The sequence below is a fragment of the Limanda limanda genome, chromosome 11 (genome assembly GCF_963576545.1).
Source record: "Limanda limanda chromosome 11, fLimLim1.1, whole genome shotgun sequence".
NCBI lineage: Eukaryota > Metazoa > Chordata > Actinopteri > Pleuronectiformes > Pleuronectidae > Limanda > Limanda limanda.
In genome coordinates this window covers 4,049,373-4,071,990 of record NC_083646.1, presented here as the reverse complement: position 1 = coordinate 4,071,990, position 22,618 = coordinate 4,049,373, and the positions used below count along the sequence as shown (strand labels likewise).

The window sequence follows — 22,618 nt, the reverse complement described above, 5'->3', positions numbered from 1 at the left end:
CTTAAATATCATAAAGATTTGATTCCTACACGTTACACTGGGACCTTTACATTTTATGAGCTGTACTAATTCAACATAACATCTAATAAGATCATAGAATATGAACACAATTTTCCTAAATGTTTATTCCAATGTTGTCTCACATGTCCTCAGTTCTGATCCAAGAATTCAATTCAAAACTACTTTGTTTGTCCCGGGACAACAATTCAGATTCCTTTACAAATTGGCACCTGGTGTCATTAATACAAATTATACAAAACTAAAACCTAATGATCTGTAAACCACATGGATTACTAGTAATAGATTACTAATACACTGCTAGTACTGCACTGACCGTGACTGAGTGACTCTTAATGCAAAGCTGTGACCTGTTTACTCATTTTGTCATAATTTAAATTAAGAAACAAGACCCAGAGTCGTCCGAGGATCATCCAGTGAAAGATATGAATATCTGTATGAAACCATCAGAGAGTTGTTGAGACTTAAACATAATTCAGAATCATTCTTTGGCAACTGTCTTGAAAAGTAAAGATATTTCTGTCCCAGCGCTGACATGAAATATCAGTTTGTGAATTAAAGACGTGTGGATGAAAACTTTGTGACTGAGGAAAGAGACAAAGGAAATCAAACCAGTCCAACATCTGTATTCTGTCCAGTGGAGACACAGAGGACCAGCAGCTCTTACTGGTGAGGAGCAGCAGCTCTTACTGGTGAGGAGCAGCTCTTACTAGTGAGGAGCAGCAGCTCTTACTGGTGAGGAGCAGCTCTTACTAGTGAGGAGCAGCAGCTCTTACTGGTGAGGAGCAGCTCTTACTGGTGAGGAGCAGCTCTTACTGATGAGGAGCAGCTCTTACTGGTGAGGAGCAGCAGCTCTTACTGGTGAGGAGCAGCAGCTCTTACTGGTGAGGAGCAGCTGTTACTGGTGAGGAGCAGCTCTTACTGGTGAGGACGAGCAGCTCTTACTGGTGAGGAGCAGCTCTTACTGGTGAGGAGCAGCTCTTACTGGTGAGGACGAGCAGCTCTTACTGGTGAGGACGAGCAGCTCTTACTGGTGAGGAGCAGCTCTTACTGGTGAGGAGCAGCTCTTACTGGTGAGGAGCAGCTCTTACTGGTGAGGAGCTGCTCTTACTGGTGAGGAGCAGCTCTTACTGGTGAGGAGCAGCTCTTACTGGTGAGGACGAGCAGCTCTTACTGGTGAGGAGCAGCTCTTACTGGTGAGGAGCAGCTCTTACTGGTGAGGACGAGCAGCTCTTACTGGTGAGGAGCAGCAGCTCTTACTGGTGAGGAGCAGCTCTTACTGGTGAGGAGCAGCTCTTACTGGTGAGGACGAGCAGCTCTTACTGGTGACGAGCAGCTCTTACTGGTGAGGAGCAGCTCTTACTGGTGAGGAGCAGCTCTTACTGGTGAGGACGAGCAGCTCTTACTGGTGAGGAGCAGCTCTTACTGGTGAGGAGGAGCAGCTCTTACTGGTGAGGACCAGCAGCTCTTACTGGTGACGAGCAGCTCTTACTGGTGAGGAGCAGCAGCTCTTACTGGTGACGAGCAGCTCTTACTGGTGAGGAGCAGCTCTTACTGGTGAGGAGCAGCTCTTACTGGTGAGGACGAGCAGCTCTTACTGGTGAGGAGCAGCTCTTACTGGTGAGGAGGAGCAGCTCTTACTGGTGAGGAGCAGCTCTTACTGGTGAGGAGCAGCTCTTACTGGTGAGGAGCAGCAACTGGATTTATGGTTGATCTGGTTTTAATCTGGGGAAACATTTGGCTCCCAACTGTCTCCATCACGCTCCCATTTGTTTCTTATATTTCCCAGAGCTTCTGCCGTCAATATGCTAATGACATGTTGATGCCCCCCCCCCCCCCCCCCCACTGCTTAAACTGCTATGACCAGCGTCCACCCTCGGCCAATCAGAGTCTTCATCAACTCGGCCCAACACCAAAAACAGCCCAGACTTCCTGTTGTAAACTTTTTAGAAGGAAAAGTGAATTTCGGGGAAGTTAAGGACGAGGGGGGGGGGGTGGTGGGTAATTGAGTCACCCGTCCTGACCTCTAACCCCCCCCCCACTGAAGCGATGATGTTCTGTAAGATGTTGATGATAAACAAGATGCCCCTGTGGACGCCGCTCGGTTTCCGGAAAACGTCTCAGTCGGCGTCACTCTGGAACGCAGCCGGGAGGAGATGGAGAGTGTGTGTGTCTGTGTGTGTCTGTGTGTCTGTCTGTGTGTGTGCGTGCGAGTGTGTGCGTCTGTGCGTGGGTGTTGAAGGGTTGGTTTGCTTCACGGTTTCGTTATGAAAGTCATCACAACATTTCAGGGGAAACCGACAAGATCTCTGGAGACAAATGATTAATCAGTAAATAGAGACATGAAAGAACACGGATGTTTAATGTTTGTATTACATGGGTTTAATTTTTGTGTATGTTTGGACGAACACGAGCTTGTGTACGGCTTTTTGTTTGCGATTGTGCACTAAATGCATTTCCGTGTGTGTGTGTGTTTGTGTGTGCGTGTTTATAAATGTCTCAATAAGTGTGTGTGTGTGTAAATGATGCGTGTTTCCTCTGAAACGACGCCAGCAGCCCTGTGTGTGTTTACTGTCGACTCTCCACTGCAGCCTCGGAGTCTGGAGCTCGAAAATCACAGCACGGAAAAACATGAAGGTTCCCGCCTGATGGGGGCGCTAGAGGAAAGGTCAGTCTGGGCAAATTATCGAGATTCAACCTTTGGAACGAATGACGTCGTGGACTTGAGATGCAACAGCTCGTTGTGAGTCCAGGTGTGAACGCACTCAGATCAGAAATAGATCTGTTTGATATCGAGAGCGTCACCAAGCAGATGTTGTGTACTTTTCAGATCTGACTAAAATCAATACGTCTCTTATTTGCCTTTTTCAGCTGTGACTTCATCCAACATTTTTATTTCGTTATTTGTTTTTTCTTGTAAACAGACACACATCGTTCCTCCTCCATGTTTTTCTTCTGAAGTCACATTTGATCACTGATGACTATAAGATTATACATCGGTTAAATCACGTCTGCCATGTTTTTAAAATCAGTTGAGAGTTGAAAATCTTTGCAGGATGAATCCTCAGAGCAGACAGGACTCAGAGACTCATGAGAAGGTGTGAGACCGGCTGCTGAGCTGGTTTCCATGTTTTTGATGTTTGAAGTTTCAAAGTTTGTTGCTTTACTCACAAAATTTCACCTTGATTGGAAAGTAAACTGTTAATAATAATAAGTGCTCACAAAAAGCATCTTTAAATTACAAAATCTCTTCTTCTATCAAGGTGAATTTCCTTTTCTAGGTGTCATTTCAGTTCATCTCAGTTGATCTCTTATTCTGATCAAATAGATAGAATCAGAATCAAGTCTATTGGCCAAGTAAGTTTGCACAAACAGGGAATTTGACTCGGTAAAGTGACTCTCAGTGTGCTTACACAGAATACACATCACAAAACAAAACAGTACAATACCAACAGTCACAAAAACAATACAAAATACAAACAGTGCGACAGTCTAAGAAAAAAAGAGTGCAGGGATAATTATTAAACGGTGTGTGTATTAAGGTTATACAGCGAGGATGAAATAAAATAAACATAATTAAATATAATATAATATAAAGTAAACTGTTAATAATAATAAGTGCTCACAAAAAGCATCTTTAAATTACAAAATCCCTTCTTCTTTCAAGGTGAATTTCCTTTTCTAGGTGTCATTTCATCTCAGTTGATCTCTTATTCTGATCATATAGATAGAATCAGAATCAGGTTTATTGGCCAAGTAAGTTTGCACAAACAGGGAATTTGACTCGGTAAAGTGGCTCTCAGTGTGCTTACACAGAATACACATCACAAAACACAAACAGTGCGACAGTCTAAGAAAAAAAAGTGTAGGGATAATTATTAAACGGTGCGTGTATTAAGGTTATACAGCGAGGATGAAATAAAATAAACATAATTAAATATAATTGTGATATATATTATATATAATATAATATAAATTCGCGAGTAACTGTACAGTGGTTATTATAAAGATCCAGGGTTATTGCAGAGTGCCACAGTGGACGTGAATGTACGTGTTGCACAGGGCGACGGCCTCTCGGATGTTTGAGTTAAAAACCAACTCTCAGATCAACGTTTCTTCCTTTAACTGTAACCGGTGGGCGTCTGACTTTAGTAAGAAAGTGCTGAAGTGAAACGAGGGACTGTGGGAGATGAGACAGAGATTGAAAGCTTATCAGCCGCGGGCGGGGGGGTGCGAGTGGAACACAGGGTTCTGGTTTCTGTGGGATATCCCCCCTCCTCCCACTGCCCCCGGTCAGAAAAGAGCTGTGAACCCCCGGCGTCACGACAACCAGTGGAACTCGCTGTGTCGACGTGTGACTGGAGAAGTTTCCCTGAGAGTAATACGAAGAATCAGAAGATCGAACAACAGGAAGGAGAAGAGCGCTGCGCAAAAGTGAAAGATGCTGAGTCACTGGAGGCGATGAGGTAACGGATCCATTCTTCGCGCTCATACAGCGACTCGTCACTTTCTGTGGGATCTTTAATAAACTGGAGGCGGAGATGTGTCGAGTCACTTCCTGTCTGCGAGACGTCTGTTTGTCAAGCGGCTGCTGCACAATAACACGTCTTATCATTAATCTATAGAATTTAATAGAATCAGTGATGTAGCGTTAATTACATCTACATGGAATTCTTACAAAATGATGCTGTTTATGGATTTTACATTTGTTTGTGTTGTTATATTTGTTGTCTCTTCTCTATTGATGCTGTGCTGGTTGATTTTCAACTTTGGAAATCTACATTAATTATGATGTTTTTCAGTGTTTCTTTCCTCTTGTGTGTTTTAAAGATTGTTTGTGAACATAAAAGTTTGGAAAAGTCAAAAAGCCCAAAGTCTGTGATGAAGAGGAACTCGTCTCCTACAGAGAAAACTCTGAAGCTCCTCATCAGTGTGGTATATATATATAAATATCATTAATCTATAGAATTTAATAGAATCAGTGATGTAACGTTAATTACATCTACATGGAATTCTTACAAAATGATGCTGTTTATGGATTTTACATTTGTTTGTGTTGTTATATTTGTTGTCTCTTCTCTATTGATGCTGTGCTGGTTGATTTTCAAATGTGGAAATCCACTTTAGTTATGATGTTCAGTGTTTGTTTTCTCTTGTGTGTTTTAAAGGTTTTTTATGAACATAAAAAATTGAATATTAAGAAAGCCCAAAGTCTGTGATGAAGAGGAACTCGTCTCCTACAGAGAAAACTCTGAAGCTCCTCATCAGTGTGGTATATATATAAATATATAAATCACTTTAATGATAATATAGATATTGTGAATTAGATTTTAATCATGGTTTGAGTCATGAGAGAGTAACTGGTATAACCCCTCCTTATTAGTTTGACCTTTGACCTTCAATCTGTCCCACTCTGGCCTTCAGCTGTTGGCCACATGTAATGCTTATGATCTCTGAGCCGCAGCGTCTGATTGGTCGTCGCTGCCGATGAGTGAATCTGCTGAACGCGGAGCTGAAGCTCTAGAATGAGTCATGTTGTCTCCAGGATGAAACACAGACCACAGCTCCTGCAGCAGGAAGTGGGAACACAGAGAGCTGTGTCCTCACTTCCTGTTGCAGCTCGCCGCCTCAAGGACACGAACAGAAAGATTCATGAGTTTCCTCCGGGAGCCGGGTTCACTGCTGGGCTGGAACTGGAGTGAGTCACTGGACTTCAGAGGAGCCGGTGAATCCAGAGTCAGACCACTTGTTCTTCATGTTTCTGAAACCACCACACACTCACACACACTCTGTGATTGGTCGACTCTGTGGATGAGAAGGAAGTCAAGCGTTTGAATTCTCTCGTTCTGGCCTCGTTTCTTCTCATTCTTGCCTCAGTTCTTTTTGAAACGTTCAGATCAGGTGATGAACGTCTGATCTGTGATTCAGCTCGAGTTGAAGTTGAAGATGTTCAGAGTCTGAACCACGTGAAGTTTCCTCTAAACGAACCCACGAGGACCAGGAAGGAGAAAGTTGCTTCACAGCTTCTGAGCTCGAGTCTGATAAACAGAGAAAACACTTCACTTCATTCTTATTGTTTCAACTGTTTATCACCAGAGTGGATTTTATTCATGGGATTTTAATACACTGGCCTGTTTGTTTACTTTTTTTTATTAATTATTTTTAAGGATATATTGATTTATAAATTATTTAAACTCAACTTTAAAATAAATCATTTTTAATCTTGGTTTTAATTCAGCTTGAGTTTGTCTCATGCTTCTTTTATTACACATTATTATTTCACTTTCATTATTACAACTCAGAAACAGTTTGAATCATTGCTGACTTGAATAAATTATTTCGAGAATTAATTATATTCAATTTAAAAATGCGTATTATTTTTTATTGTTTTCTGTCTAGAGAGTTTTCTACTTTACTTTCTGTCTTTTACTATTTTTGTATTTTATTTAAACTTATTTTTTTCCTGTTATTGTTTTTCTTTCCAGCTCATTTTATTTTATCGTCGTACTTTTTTATTGTGTTTTTTATTAGTATAATATCAACTCCTGTTGTTTTAATGTGCTACAGAATTAAATCTGGGTTTATTCAGTTTCCTTTGTGTTTATTGCCTCGTCCTTTGTGAATCTTCTCTGTACGCGAACTACAATAATAATCGTTACTCACATATGTTATGTTTTAATAAAGTTTAACGGATTTAACGAAGTTTTTCCAAAATTCTCCAGTTTTCCAAAACAGAAAACTTCAAAATAAAGAGAATTTAAATGTAAATTGATTTGTCTGCTCTGTAAAAAAAAAGAATATTTAGACAGTTTTACTTTTCAAATAGACGCATCACATTTCTCTCTATTAACCAAACACTGTTTGATGTCAAGTGAATAAAACACACGGAGCCACAGGGTTTAGATTAGAGCAGTGAACATTTATATCATAATTTACACTTTTTTGACATTTTTGCACATAAATAACTATGTAAACCAGAATGTAAACAGAGAGACAGTCCTCTAGGGAGTTAAAGCTCTGGTCCGAGAGAGAGAGAGAGAGAGGGAGAGAAGGAAAGAGAGAGAGACGCTTTGGTCGAACGGAGGAAAGAGAGAGAGAGCTGCTCAGGTTGATGTAGAAGTATTAAGTTTTAATTCTTAATACCATAAATACCAGGAACACAGTGTAAACGGTGCAGACATCGGCACTGAAGTAATAAAGTAAGAGGAGGGAGGGGTGGGGGGGGGGGCCAGTGCATCAAAGAGGGCCGAGGTGCTTTGGTGTTTGCCAGTTCATTAACAAGATGGCGGACAGGTGGGGTCAAAGAGAGAGAGGGGGGGGGGCATTTGTTTCTCAAAAGAAATATTAACAAAAGAACAAAAATAAGAACGAAAACACTTCATATACACACAGATCATCTTCCCTTCTTCAGCGTCTCCTCCTCTTCCTCCTCTTCCCTTCTTTGCATTTTCCATTTTTTTTTTTTTTTGTGTAGTTTTTTTGCTTTTTGGTTTTGGTTTTGTTGTGCATTTGAAATCAAAGTCAACTTTGGTTACTAGCGTCAAGAGCGAGATCCTGAAATCTGAGGACGTTTGACAGTGTTGTTAAAAAAATAAAAAGGTAGAGGAGGAGGAGGGACTTGGGGGGGGGGGTGTCCCTCCCGAGTCCGTTATGTGCTACATGTCGAGCGGGCGGCGCCGCTCCTTTGGACCACACCAAGAGCTGCACTTCAGTTTGGTTTCTTCTTCTTCTTCAAGTAGCAAAGAAAGCAAATAAATAAAAAGCTCCCACCTTCAGCTGTCCCTTAAAACACACACACACACACACACACACACGTACACACACAAACACACACTCATATCGTCACATGCACACTGAGGTAACCGTTGTGAAAAATATACAAAAAAAATGCCCTTTTCCTGTTTCATATCATGAAGTCGGCGTCGGACGCAGTCACACCTGAGGGCAGCTGGGGGGCGGGACTAAAGCTCTTGTTGCTAAATTAACAAATTCATGTGCCAAGTTCTTTGGCAGGTTTTTTTTTTTCAAACCCTTTTTAAACCTGATATACTGGTTATTAAATTTAAATAGATAAAACCCTGAAGAGTGGACGCCGGACAGAGAGAAACCAACAGAAACATCTTTACAGTGACTCCGGCCGTCACCGTTCATTCCACTTATTGCTTTTCAAAGACAACGAAAGTAGCTATAATAAATTAAGGAGGTTATACAACAACTAATTAATCCAAAAAAAAACAAAAAACAAAGACATTTGAAAATAAAGACCAAAACGATACGACAACAATAATGATAATAGCATTATATTAATTACATGAAGTCCTGGGTAGTTGATTGTCTCTTAGTTTAATAAACGCTGAAACTGTGAAGTAGTCCTGGGACAGTGTCTGTCGCGGCCCTGAGTACGAGAGTCCCTGATAGGTCGAAAACCCGGCGTGGTCGTGATGATGTCACATCCTGTCGACAACCAGGTCGAGATTTCATTATTTACAGCGGTTGCTCTCGGCAACCTCGTCCACTTTGAGCCACGCAGTCTCTGCTCCGTGTCCGTTGGTGTCAAAGGTCATTTAAGCGTGATCCTCCGACTCCTGCTTGACGGTGACGTGGGCAGGAAGTGGCGTGACGGGGGTGCTGCGCCGGATCTTGATGACCGACGTCTCGTTCGGGGACTCGTAGGAACCGTAACCCGCTGACAGCAGCTCGCCGGCGTCGCCCTTGTGGCGGGGGTGAAAGTGGGAGGACTTGAGGTCGCTCTCCGCCCACGCCATCCCCAGGACCTGCTTCTCCAGCAGCGCCTCCACCTCCACGCCGCCCTGCAGCAGCTCCAGCTGCTCGGCGTGCTCGCTGATGTCGAAGCGCTCGATCTCCTCGTTGGCGCGGTGCACCTCCTCCAGGGCGGCCTGGCTGGACACGCCCGGGCTGCCGGCGCCGGAGCTGGCGGCCAGGCAGTATCCCTTCAGGTGCAGGCGCAGGCTGCACAGGTGGATGTAGTGGCGGTGGCAGTGCGGGCACTTGTGTGGCCGGTCGCGGGAGTGCAGGCGCTTGTGGAGCTTGAGGTGCACGAACTGGGTGAACTTGGCCGGGCAGAGCTTGCAGTGGTACGGCTTCTCGCCCGAGTGCAGCCGCAGGTGAGTCTTCAGGTTGCTGGTGCTGCTGAAGCGCTTGTGACAAACCTGGAGGAGGAGAATAAATGATCAGCAACAACTTCCTGCCCAGGGTTCAGACACATTTTGACCAATGGATTTCCATGACTTTTCCATGACTTTTCAACCACTTTAAACCAAATTTTCATGTCCAAACATTTTGTAAAATCAACGTACATGAGAACGTTGAGAACAAAATGTAGTATTTAAACTAGCAATGAGAATTCTAAGGCATAGAGTAAACCTTACACATATGCTGTCATACTAACTCAGTTAGTTTGAGAGCGGATGCCTGCTTATATTTTGAGCGTATTTCTTTAAAAGCATATGAATTATTTAAAACTCAGCGTAAATGAACGACATGAAAATATGTATATAACAAATTTCCATGACTTTTCCAAAACTTTTGGGATTGTTTTCCAGGACTTTTCCAGGCCTGGAAATATACATTTTACAATTCCATGACTATTCCAGGTTTTTATGACCTTAGGAACCCTGACTGCCACAACTGGTTTTTAAGGAAATCAACACAATGAAAGCACATCTTCTCCGGCTTGGTTCCTCACCTGGCACTCGTGCGGCTTCTCCCCGGTGTGAACCAGGAAGTGCTTCTGCAGGTGAGCCAGCTGCGTGAAGCCTTTGTTACACGTCTGACACTTGAAGGGTCGCTCGCCGCTGTGGACACGAAGATGAACCTGGACGATGGAAAAGAGGAGGAAGAAGGTCAGGTGATGCAACAATAACACGAACCAGCCAAGTTTTAAGAACATCCTGAACTTGTCTATCTGTCAGTTGGTGTAATTAGCTTCCTGTGCAGCTCTGCTAAGTGCTTCGAACCGGCTCTGCAGCCCGTGAGTCACTCGTCAGTGTTCACAGGAACAAAGCACGCAGAACGCGGTGGGTGGAGCCTCACCTTCAGGTTCGACAGCTGTCCGAACGTCTTGCTGCACACGTTGCACTCGTACTTGATTTTTCCGTTCTGCTTCTTCAGCGGGTACGGCAGCGCCTTGTAGCCGGCCGAGCCCACGCCGCGCTTCATCTTGCTCAGGTTGACGGCCTCCTCGTCGTGGCAGAGCTCGCTGGCGCTGCCCAGCAGGGCCGAGGTCGGCTTGGTGGGCATCCGCTCGCTGGGGGGGGCCGTGCCCGCCGTGGGCGAGCCTCTGGAGGGGGCGCGGCCCTGCTCGTGGAGGTGAGCGTGCCCGGGGTAAGGGTGGGGGGGCCCTGCTTTGTCCTTCAGAGAGGTGGCGGAGGAGAAGGCGCTTGTGGGCCCGGGCAGGAGGAAGTCTCTGTGAGCAGACATGGAGGAGGCGTGGAGGGGCTCGTGCATCAGGAAGCGCCTCCCGGTGGCGTCGGAGGGCAGGAGCGGCACGTGGGCGGGCAGGAGGCTGCTGTAGAGCGAGTACATCCGGGGGAGGAGCCCTCCCACTGTGGGGACCCCCCCGCCAGGCAGGGGGTAGTGGTGGGGCAGGAGGTACCGTGGGTAGGGGGTTCCTGGAGGGTAGAAGGGTGAGGAGAGCGGTGCTGAAGGGGGGGAGTACCCAGGGTAGGCGCCCGGACCACCGTGGTAGAAAGACGCCGGGGAAGGCACCGCCCCCGAGGGACTCCCCTGGGGGGTGCTGTCCGGGCTGCTCCTCGCCGACGGGCTGGGCGTCGCCGAGGAGTGGTTGCCAGGGGAACGGGTTGCAGGGTACCCCAGCTGGCCGGGCTTGTGGCTCAGGAAGTCCTCAGCGATGTGGGTGTGGCCCCTGAAGGCCGGGTAGAGGGCGCGGGGGTACAGGGGGCGCTCGGGGCTGTCGGCGCAGCCCGGGCGGGTGGGCAGCGGCCGGGTGGGCTCCCTCCGGGCGGACGAGGACGCCGAGGAGCTGTTGGTGCCGCGCAGGATGGACAGGACGCTGTGCTCCCTCTTGGGGGGGGCGGGCGTCACGGCCACGGGGGACGGACTGGAGGCTCCGCCCACGTGCTGGTCACTGCTCACCTGCTGCTGCTTGACCTCCAGGAGGGATTGCTCTGAGGAGACACAGGGAGAGAGAGGAGGTCAGTGGGAGGTCAACAGGTCAAGAGAGAGTCTCCTGCTTCCCCTCAGGGTTCAGAGAATATCTTCTTCTCATTAATAGAATAAAGAAGTGGAATCATGACTTCTTCTGAACAATAAAAATACTCAAATCTCTTTAAAACCGATGGATAAACTGACAAAGTTGTCATCAGCACATCTGTGTGTGTGTGTGTTTGTGTGTCACTGGGTTCGGGGCAAAGCAACTCCAGGGCGGCCAATTAAGGAGACAGGTGTGACGAACGAGCGCGAGGAGAGAGAGGGGGGGGGGGGCGGCGGCAAGACACAGGAAGTGAGGCGTGACAGCTGCCTTCAGGCGCTGTGGGTGTGTGTGTGTCTATAAAATCAAGATAAAATCAAAATGGTGGCAGAGAGACAGGACTGATGGAAGGTTTCCTGCTGAAGATCCTGTGAAGAACACACACACACACACACACACACACACACACACACACACACACACACACACACACACACACACACACACACAGGCGCCTGCAGACAAAGCCTCCTGTCGGATTGTTGACTCTCTAAAAACACACACTTACACACACTTACACACACTTACACACACACTTTTGATCAAGCTCCTCCTCTCCTGATTCTCTCAGCCACTCACTATTGTTTCCGGGTCAAAAGGTTAAATCGGAGAGTTTCCTCCTAAGTCACTCGCACCTACTGTCTCCTCCGTATGATGAAAGAGTGGATTAGGAGGCGCTCTCACACACACAGACACACACAGACACACACACAGACACACACACAGACACACACACAGACACACACTCTCTCTAAAAGCCCCGGGACGTCAGCGAGCGGCTGCAGTCGAACTCTTAAAAAGCCGCCGTCTATTATCTATAAGCTCGTTTACGGCCCAGTCAACTTTTTACCGTGATGTCGCCCAGAGGGGAGTGTGTGTGTGTGTGTGTGTGTGTGTGTGTGTGTGTGTGTGTGTGTGAGTGTGTGTGTGTGTGTGTGTGTGTGTGTGTGTGTGTGTGTGTGTGTGTGTGTGTGTGTGTGTGTGTCTGTGTGTGTGTGTGAGAAGATGAAGGGTGTCAAGAGTTAATCCTGAGTAGTAGCACTGGTGAAATTTGCTCGACTCCGCCCCCCTCACACACACACACACAAACACAAACACACACAGTCGGTGACCCTTGCGTCAGTGCTGTGGCAGCAGTGTAAACGTTGAGGTTATCAGTTCGCCTTCCTCCTCCTCCTCCTCCTCCTCCTCCTCCTCCTCCTCCTCCTCCTCCTCCTCCTTTCAGAAAACAAACAGGGCGGCCATCTTGCAGATATCAATCTGTCAACACGGCCCTTCTGCCAGGAAGTTCAAGTAGTCAACAGAGGGGGTGAGTGGGGGGGGGGGCTCTCTACCTCCACCTCCTCCACCTTCTCTCTTTTCAAGTGGCAAATATATCAGGGAGAACACACACACACACACACACACACACACACACACACACACACACACACGTGCGCGAACACAGTGTGTGCAAGCTTTCATGTGCATGAGATGAAAAGAGTGGGTGTGAATGTGTTGGAATGTCCAGCTTATGACTGCCAGCATGTGTGTGTGTGTGTGTCTGTGTGTGTGCGACAAGGGAGAGTGTTTTTGTCGGCAGAGCAGAGCGACACACACACACACACACACACACACACACACACACACACACACACACACACACACACACACACACACACACACATGGCCGACAGGTGCTTTCGAGTGCGAACACTTAAAGAATGCTAAACGACAAAAAAAGCAAGAGAGGAGGAGAGTAGAGAAAGTGAGACACAAGTGTACACACGCACACACATACACACACACACACACACACACACACACACACACACACACACACACACACTTTGAACCAGTTAGATGTGAATTAAATTAATTTGAAGCAGCTGTGGCAGCTGAAATAATCTCATGTGTTAAAAACTCCACACAGATATTTCTTCTCCACAGTTTCACTGATATGATCTCAGAATCATTTATAGCTGTTTTGTATTTTATAATAATTTGAGTTTAAAAAGGTTTTAACTCCATTTTAAAAGCGTTTTCTTTTCCCCGTGCAGCACAGGACGGATCAGAGCAGCTTCACCTTTCGCCCTCGGAGTTTCACTTCAACGTTTCTTAGACATAGAGTCTGTGGGTTTCTTGGTTTTACTCAGTGGATTCAGAGGATTTCAGTTTTTATTCTGCAGAGCTTCAAACTTACGTGTGTTTCAAGTTACACAAGTTTAAAGTTGTTCTCATTTTGGGAGGGAAACTAAATTAAAAGAGTAAAAGTCTTTAGCATTAAAAGGCAGAGCTGTGAGAGCAGGTAAAAATCAGTATTCAGTATTCTGCATCACACCTGGAACCCCCCCCTCTCTTTCTCTCTCTAGTTTCCCTCTAAGCTCGCTCGCTCTTTGATCACTCGGCTAAAGTGGATGAGTGCACTTAGTCGGGCTGCCTTATGTGTGTGTGTGTGTGTGTGTGTGTTTGTGTGTGTGTGTGTGTGTGTGTGACAGTGGATTTCAGTGTCGAATGTCCACATTTGTGACTTTAACTCACTTGTGACTAAAGAAGAGTCAAATAAAATGATTCAGTTCTGTTTAAAGATTCTTGTGTTTTTAAAAAGTTCTTTGTGACGACGAGGAAATGTGACGACAACTTTCACACATTTTTCTCATAGAAAGGTCAACGAAGACAAACACACACACACACACTCTCATGCAGACACACACTGTCTGGTTCTTTTATTGAGGTTGGGCAAGATGTTGTGTGTGTGTGTGTGTGTGTGTCTGTGTGTGTGAGCTTTCATGTTAAAAGCGGGTCTTTAAGTGTGTAAGACTGTGGCATTAGGGGCCATATCCCCCTGTCTGTGTAATTACACTGTCACACACACACACACAGACACACACAGACACACACAGAAAAGTACAACGATGGCACTGACAGAGATGAAAGCTTGTCGGTTGTGTACCTTCGTATGTGTGTGTGTGTGTGTGTGTGTGTGTGTGTGAGATAATGACAGGCTAACGTTCAGAGAGGAAGGAGACGCGGCTACACTCACACACACCGTTACGCATTAACAGTGGCGACAGGACACACTCAAGACACACACACACACACACACACACACACACACACACACACACACACACACACACACACACACACACACACACACATATTGATTTGAAGTTTTTTTTATCTCAGCAGCTTCACACGTCCAATAAAGAAACCGGCTCTTTCACAATAAAAGTCTGCTGACCGGTGTGATTTCATCATTAAACAAACTTACTGAGTTTCTGCATCATCATCTCTCCGGACGGCGGGTAGTTGAGGCGCCGGGCGAAGTCGTGGCAGTACCAGACCAGCAGCTCGGCGCCGGCGAGGATGGGCTTCACCGTGTAGAAGTAGATCTCCATGCCGTTCTGACACGCCGCCAGATTCTGCTCCGCTGCCGAGTGGGCGGGGTTCACGTAGCGCATCCAATTAGAGCGCGTCTCGTCCAGGCCGTCCACGAAGTGATGGAACTCCCGCTCTGCGTAGATCTGAGGAGGAGAGGAAGTGTTAATTCAATATTCATTCATAAATAAAATAGAATGTGATTAAATGTCCAAATTTAATGTTGCAAAAGCATTGTTTTTAATTTTGCTCGGAATATTATTTAACTAATTAATTCGGTATTTCTGAAAGGATTTATAAATCTTTACTAAATAAATGTCTTAATTCATTCAAAATAATAGAACTTAATTTATTCAGTTAAATTCGTTTTCCCTCATTTTAATAACTTTGCTAAAAAAAATAGACTGAAATCTAAATTTTACAATAACAACTCTTTAAAATAAAATAAAAAGTTTCTAAAGTAAATGTCTGAATAAACCAAAAATAACAATAAAGTGCAAATAAGCAAAGAATCAACCGAACTTAAAATTAAATTTTAAATTGTTAATGAAATGAGTCAGGATGTAAATAAGTAACTCACATAATTAAAAAATAACAATAAATTAAGTGACTGACAGGTTAAGTCACTGTTAGAATATAAATTACCCTCTTCCTCTCTTCACCTTCATCTCCCTCAGACGAACACAGAGTGACGAAGAGGAGGAGGAGGAGGAACTCTTTTATATTGAGAGTAAGATCGACGGAGGAACTCTTTCTCTGCTTCTCTCACACACACACACACACACACACACACACACACACACACACGCACACACCCCCACAGTGCAGGCGGTGGTCACGTCTGTGGTTGTGCGCTCGTGCACTCTCACTGTCAGTTACCGGTAGTGACAGTGTGTGTTCTGCAGAGTGTGTGTCGACTGACAGGAACCACCGTGTTATTTGTGTGACGATGACATCACATCCTCGTTTCCTGTTCCACTGACGTCACAGGAAGGGGTCCCTGCAGCGTCCGAGGAAGTGTGTGTGTGTCTGTATGAGTGTGTGTTTTTTCCGTGTGTGTACTCACTCTCCAGAAGTACTTCCGGTTGGCGTCTCGGGGAACGCTGTCCGCTGTGTAGATCTCTCCCACCAGGGGGCCGAAGCGAGTTCCTTTGGGGATGTACTCCCTGCTGCACACGCCGACCACCTGCACAGAGACACACAAACACACACACAGGAAGGTCACACAAACTGGTCTCTGAAGCGGATTGTTTGTGGTGTTTCGTGTGAGAAGATCTTTACAACTTTCTTTACTTTCAGCGTCTCAACGGGAAACTTGTTCACGTGCAGATCCATCACGTATCATTACATCTAATTAAATCTTATTGTACAAATATGAACAAATTCCGACTCAAAGACTCAAACACTGACGATGATTAATGACGCGACTTCATGCTTCAGTTCGTTAAAGGAGTGTGTGAGTGTGTGTGTGTGTGTGTGTGTGTGTGTGTGTGGGTGTGTGTGTGTGTGTGTGTGTTGTGTGTCTCTCTCTCGTCGCCACATCAAACCACGACCGCCGCCACTACACACACTTCACTGAGGAAACATCCTGATACTCAGGAGGAAAAAAGCTTTTGTTTCGTCTTTTTGTTTCTCGTCTGATTCCATCAAAGGAGATAAAGAGCGGGAGGAGGAGGAGGAGGAGAAGAGGAGGAGGAGGAGGAGGAGAAGGAGGAGGAGAGGAGTGAGGGATTATGTGGCGGCTGGATGTCAGACTCCAGTTGTGGACGGCAGAGAAACGCACATTTCCTTCATGCACACACCCACACAAACAAATGTCTTTCCCAAACCCCCCCCGTTCCCTGGTGACGTGGGAAATCCCCCTTTCCCTAATTCCTGCCATTGACATGACTGTGTGTGTGTGTGTGTGTGTGTGTGTGTGTGTGTGTGTTCTTTTTGACGTATTAACAGGCTCTTCTTGTCTTTTCTTCCTTTTCAACTCAAACTCTCTTTTCTTTGATCAGAGCGACACGTCTCTGTTCCTCAGCCTTTCCCTTCTTCCTCTCTCTCTCTCTCTCGCTCTCTCTCTCTCTCTCTCTCTCTCTCTCTCTCTCTCTCTCTCTCTCTCTCTCCGTGCAGATAAACGTTAGCTGATATCTCATCAGCGTGTAAACAAGACCCACTCGTCTTCTATCTCTCTTCCTCTCTCTCCAGCTTCTTCTCTCCTCAGTTTCCCACAGATAAGACCCTGATTGGAAAATCAATGCGATCACGCTGCGTTTGCAAAGAAACTGTCCAAAAATTTGGTGAAGTTGCGACACGTTGGAGGTCGAGCACTTTCCGGGTCAAGCTGCCCCCGAAGCACAGATCCGGCCGAGCAGCCGGAGATTTACCGACTCTGCTGGAAACTAGAGGATCGCTTTAAAGTCGTCTTTGCTCTTATTACTGACTTTTTATCGCATTAATAAAACTGATAAATCTCATGATGCAACGTGAACTCGAATCCAACTCATTGAGCTTTTTAAACAAACATTTCTCAACTTTTAGACAATAAGCACCTTCTTCAGTCTTGTTCCGGATCTCTTATCTGACCTTTGACATTTTGACTTTTTCATCCCCAGTTTGATCGGTAACAAAACGTTAGAAAGAATCTGAGCTTCGGGTTCGAAGGTTAACTAAGAAAGTTACATTTAGGAAAATGTCATTTGTCTGTTTCTCCACAAAAATTAACCAAATTATAAAACTAAAAGTTTGATGCAGTTTTTAGCTTCAATAATTAACTTTATTTATTTAAGACAAAAAATTTAAAAGTCAAATCAATTTTATATTTCGCATGTGAAGCATCTAAAGGTTTAAAGTTCACACGGTTAACACAAAGTGAAATGTGTAACTCGTCGTTCAGCAGTTCAAACATGATGAAACTTAAACTGTTTGCTGAGACGCCGAACTGCGCCCCCTGCCAGGTGGGGCGGGTATTGCAGGCAGTTCTATGGAATATGACACACACACCTATCGTCACGGTTTCAGATGATGAATGACTTTTAATGAATGGATACGAACCGATGAAGACACGCAGGAAACATTTCAGTTACAGGGTGTTACAGAGTGTGTGTGAATTCTGCTTCAGGCGTTTCACACACACACACACACACACACACACAGACACACACACACACACACTCTGATACACACAGCTTTCGTTCTGTGTGTGAAGCTTTACGATGAGACACGGACCCTTTTCATTACATGACCTGCCTCTGACTCACGTGTGTGTGTGTGTGTACAGATGGTTTTCTTTGCCCGTGTGTGACTGGAGAGAAAGTTTGTATGTGCAACACTGTGCGTGTGTGTGTGTGTGTGTGTGTGTGTGTGTGTGTGTGTGTGTGTGTGTGTGTGTGTGTGTGTGTGTGTGTGTGTGCTGACTCTGACCTCCTTGCCGTCGGCTGGGTGCTTGAAGGCCAGGTTCCGGGGCAGAGAAGCCTCGGCTCTGGTTGTCGTGGTCATCATGGCGTCACTGTCTGGCCCCGCCTCCCACGCCGTGTCTTTTACGATGTACGTGCACTTCTCGTCAAACTCTGTCTCCGTCCACCGAGTCATGTCTGCCTCCTCCATCTCCATGTCAACGTCTGTGTCTGTCATGGTCTCGGCTCCGTCGGAGCTGGAGCCGGCGCCGGAGGCTGTGGTGGCGGCGGACGCCATCTTGGGTCCGCGCTGCGAGTCGTCCTGCTCCATGCTGTGCGCCCCCTCACTGGTCAACATGGCCGAGCTATGAGAGGTCGCCTGGTCGAGAGACACACAGGATGGAAAGAGAGAGAGAGGTTTAGTTTATTATTTCCAAACACTTCAAACAAGAAGGAAAGAACAGGAGAAGCAAATAAGAAAGGAAGGATGATGGAAGGATGAGAGGAAAAGAGAAAAAGTAGAATAAGGACGAGAGATGAAAGCGGAGGCCGAGAGGCGGACGTGGAAAAAAAGATAACAAACGTTTCACTAAAAAGAGGAGATGTGGGAGGAAGAAGATAAGAAATATAAAAGAGGAAAGAAAGAAAGAAAGGATTAAGACCAAAAGAGATAAAGACGCAGATGGAGGGATGAATGGGGAGAAAGAGAGGAGAGGAGGAACTGTGATAATTGCGTGGTGACTCATTAGAGAGGGGGGGTCTGACTAACACTGCTGTCACACACACACACACACACACACACAACACAAACACACACACCCACACACACAGGAAACTGCCTCTTCGACAATTTACAATTTCAGAAAACAACTTTAAAAAAAAAAAGTTCTTTCCTCTTAACGTCATTAATTTGTCTGATTTTAATTTGAACTCTTTCTTCCTGTTTTTCTTTCCCTTCTCACACGTCGTGAGAAAAACGAATCCGACTTTCTTCTCGTTTATCGTTCTCTCTCTTCTCTCCTTTAAAAACCGCGAGGAGAGATTTAAAGTGTCTCGGGCCGAGAGAGGAACTGATAGAGGAACTCAACACGTGTCTCTCTCTTATTCTGACGATCATAACTTTATCATTTCCTTTCCCTGAAGCAGAGGAACTTTTCCTTTTGTGTATTTGATTTTTATTGTGCATGTAAATACACTAAATGTAGAACTTAAGGCGAGTTAGCCGGACAGCGTGGTGGATTTATTTATTGGGATTATGGATCCCTGCCGTTGCCTCAGTATCCTCCCTCTGCCCCCCCCCCCCCCCCCCCCCCCACCCCCTCTCTCTCCCTGGGGTTCAAGACAGAGGAAGGAAACGCTGTCTGTGTCTGAATGAAGCTAAAATTGGAAGCAGAGTGGCACTGCAGCGGAACCGGCAAATCATCCCGACTCCCAGCGTGTGTGTGTGTGTGTGTGTGTGTGTGTGTGTGTGTGTGTGTGTGTGTGTGTGTGTGTGTGTTGGTAATGGATGGCGGTGGTTGGGAGGAGGGGGGGGTGATGAGGAAGGGAGCGCCAAAACTTTTCCATTTGGGGGCCACAGCAACGCAAACAAAACTTCAAACGTGATCCCACCCAAGACAATCCCACACACACACACAGACTCACACACAGACACACACACACACACACACAGACACACACACAGATATCCACACAGGGACCAACATGCTGCTCGTCCCACGCAGGCGAGTGGAAAGCAGCAGATCTTCAGTGACCACACTCGACTCTGAGAATTCTTCTGCAGCCGCAAGAAAGAAAACGATTTCACTTCCAATCGGCTCCAGTCACAGTTGTCGACAGAGAAATGACACTCGAGTCGATTGTGATCACTGATCAGAAGACGTTTAACTTTTTTATCACAGTAAAAATGCTTCTCAGGAAACAGAAAACTGATTTTAATGAGACGGGAACTTCTTTATCTCTTTAAATTAATTCAAGTGTTGTTTCTTTTGAGCTTCTGCAAAACACAAAACAGACTCAAACTATTACTTAATTATAATTCTGCCCAAAACCTGAATTATATATTTTTTTTCTTTGCTTAAAATCCTTTAAAACTCATCAGAAAAGAGTCAAAACAACTCATTAAAATTCAATTCAAATCCTGTAAAACTCTGAACACTTTATTTTAAATGTAAATCTGTGAAAAGCAAGGAAAGTGAATTTCTCGTCATCAGAAAACACAACGAGCGGATCAACAAATTCCATTTTCTCCAATTTGAACTCAAACCCACATTAAAAACGGATCAGATCTGGGAACATGTCTCAATATTTCACCTCGGAGAAGAACTTCTTTGCATAACAGCTGCAACTTTGAAAACTAATAGTGAAACCAAGAACCAAGACACAATTCGCCTTCTCGCTTGGAACAAGTGAAAATATAAAAGCTGAGGCTGCTCAAAATTCAGAGGAATTTCAAAATGAGGAGCAATTTCATAAGTCAAGATGAAAGTCTGTTCCAGAGAAATTAATCAGAAATCACCCTCGACCTCTTTCTGCATTTTAAAATCCACGAGGAGAAGAACTCCGGAAACGTTTCCTGACAAAAAAACAACTAATGTTCACATCAGAGTCCAAATGTAAAACTCCTCCGAGTCCCAAACTGAGAAAAACACAATTCAAACTCTCAAAACTGTGAGATATTTTCCTCCAATTTAAAACAAACCAAACTAGAGCGAAACACAAAAATATCTCAACATCATCGACATCGTCAAAAATATACGATTCAACTCAGAGTTCCGATAAAAACATCTTCGGATTCAAGCAACAATTAAAAATAAAGTTAATAAATTTGGATCCAAACTGTTTTAAACAATTCTTTTCTTCTTTTTTTCTGTTTGACAAATTTTAACAAAATTGTCAAATAAAAAAATTAATGAAATGAGCTTAAAAAACAACAAATAAAAAAACGTCCTTTAGAAATATTAAGTCTTTAGTGTTTTCCTCTAGTTTAAATCTTGAGAAGTCGGACTCACCGTGTAACTTTGGTCCCATCCACACATAAGGACGATGGGTCAGATCCTCTGTGTGCGAGTTGTGTGTCTGTGTGCAGGACAGGTGCAGTTCTCCCCCTGTGTTGTGTCCTGCTCCGAGCTCTGATACTCCACACTGAGATTGTGTCTGTGGGACTGTGTGTGTGTGTGTGAAGGACACTGTGTGTGTGCTGTGTTCAAATGAATTCAAGTTGGCCACGCCCCTGGCTCCACCCCTGGCCCTGCCCACTTCCACTCCCCTCTCTCTCTCTCTCTCTCTCTCTCTCTCTCTCTCACACACCCACACACACACGCACGCACACACACACACACACACACACACACATTTCAGTGCTAGGAAGCAGCAGGCGCTTTCACCTGAGGCCATGAGCTGCACACACACACACAGACACACACACACAGACACACACAAAAACAACTTATTTTCGGCATCAAAAAAATAGGTTTTCATTCACCGATGATCATCTATGTGTGTGTGTGTGTGTTGATGTGTGTGTGTCTGTGTGTGTCTGTCTCTGTGGGAAATGTCTGTTAGCAGCTTTAAAGGGGGTAAACAACATGCGTGTGTGTGTTTGTGTTGGGGGGGGGGTCATTGAGTCAGTGTCACAGGATGTCCCACTCTTCCCCAGGAAAACACACACACACACACGCACACACACGCACACACACACACACACACACACACACACACACACACACACACACACACACACACGCTGCCTGTAGGGGGCAGGACTGATCTGCCCGTGTTAAGTTTTGCTGAGGAACTTTAAATGAGTCCGTCTCTCTCTCTCTCTCTCTCTCTCTCTCTCTCTCTCTCTCTCATTGTCTGTGTCTCTCGCCCTTTCCCTGTAACTCTCTCTCCTTCCCTTCTCTATCACTTCATATCTACTCTACAACCCCCCTCTCTCTCTCTCTCCCTCTCTCTCTCTCTCCCTTTCTCCTCGTTTGCTTTCCTCCTCTTTAAAATTACTTCATTTTCAATCTCCAGTCTAAATTTAGGTGCACGTGAGTAAAGGAATGAATTGTATACGTAAAAATAAAACTAAAAACCTTTAAAGTCGTTATCGAGTGTTAGCGACGATCATCTGGAGCGAAGGTGGAGTTAGAATCGGTCAAAATAGTTCAGATTCATTACAAAATGCTGGTTACAGTTAATAAAAAAGTAAAATATGAATGTGTCCTTCACACAGAGGAGCTTTAACCTTCGGCTGCTGAACAAACCCGTCTCCTCCGTGTTAGTGGACGGGACAGCGTGGCTAACCTGGATCATTTGTCTTAATATCTGGATAGTAGGAGGAAGTGGAGACGTGATTTACTATTCAATATTCAGTTTTTAAATTCATACTTTTACTTAATTAAAACTTTTAACTCCTGTTATTTTAGCTATTACTGTTTAAATCTGCATGTTCGCCATAAACCATCTAAAGATACGTTTTCATAAAGGACTTCATCATGATTTGGACATGAATTTAAGGCGTTTGGGGGGAAAACCACGACTTTAAAATAAAGTTTATTTACAGAACATGAAGTGAGATTTCTGTTTGCAGAGGACGTGTGACCTCATCAGATTTCTCTCACATGAAAGCGAGCGACGGGTT

The 22,618-nt window shown here is 45.1% G+C and overlaps 1 protein-coding gene across 1 annotated transcript; it reads right to left on the bottom strand.

Annotated features, from left to right (window-relative positions):
• Positions 1 to 8,327: 8,327 nt before the first annotated feature.
• On the bottom strand, positions 8,328 to 21,026 carry prdm1a (PR domain containing 1a, with ZNF domain). The gene is made up of 7 exons (XM_061081684.1): positions 21,000 to 21,026; positions 18,017 to 18,367; positions 15,675 to 15,794; positions 14,502 to 14,754; positions 10,072 to 11,165; positions 9,725 to 9,853; positions 8,328 to 9,188 (listed from the first exon to the last, which is right to left on the bottom strand). Exons 1-7 carry the CDS (start codon positions 21,024 to 21,026, stop codon positions 8,583 to 8,585), a joined length of 2,580 nt encoding a protein of 859 aa, XP_060937667.1. The 3' UTR covers positions 8,328 to 8,582.
• Between the last annotated feature and the right edge of the window lie 1,592 nt (positions 21,027 to 22,618).

Coding starts and splice junctions, on each gene's coding strand:
- prdm1a (XM_061081684.1), bottom strand. CDS start 21,026: ATGTGTGGATGGGACCAAAGTTACACG. Junction 18,368..20,999: donor GATGGGACCAAAGTTACACG/GTGAGTCCGACT, acceptor TCTCTCGACCAG/GCGACCTCTCATAGCTCGGC. Junction 14,755..15,674: donor ACCGGAAGTACTTCTGGAGA/GTGAGTACACAC, acceptor TCTCCTCCTCAG/ATCTACGCAGAGCGGGAGTT.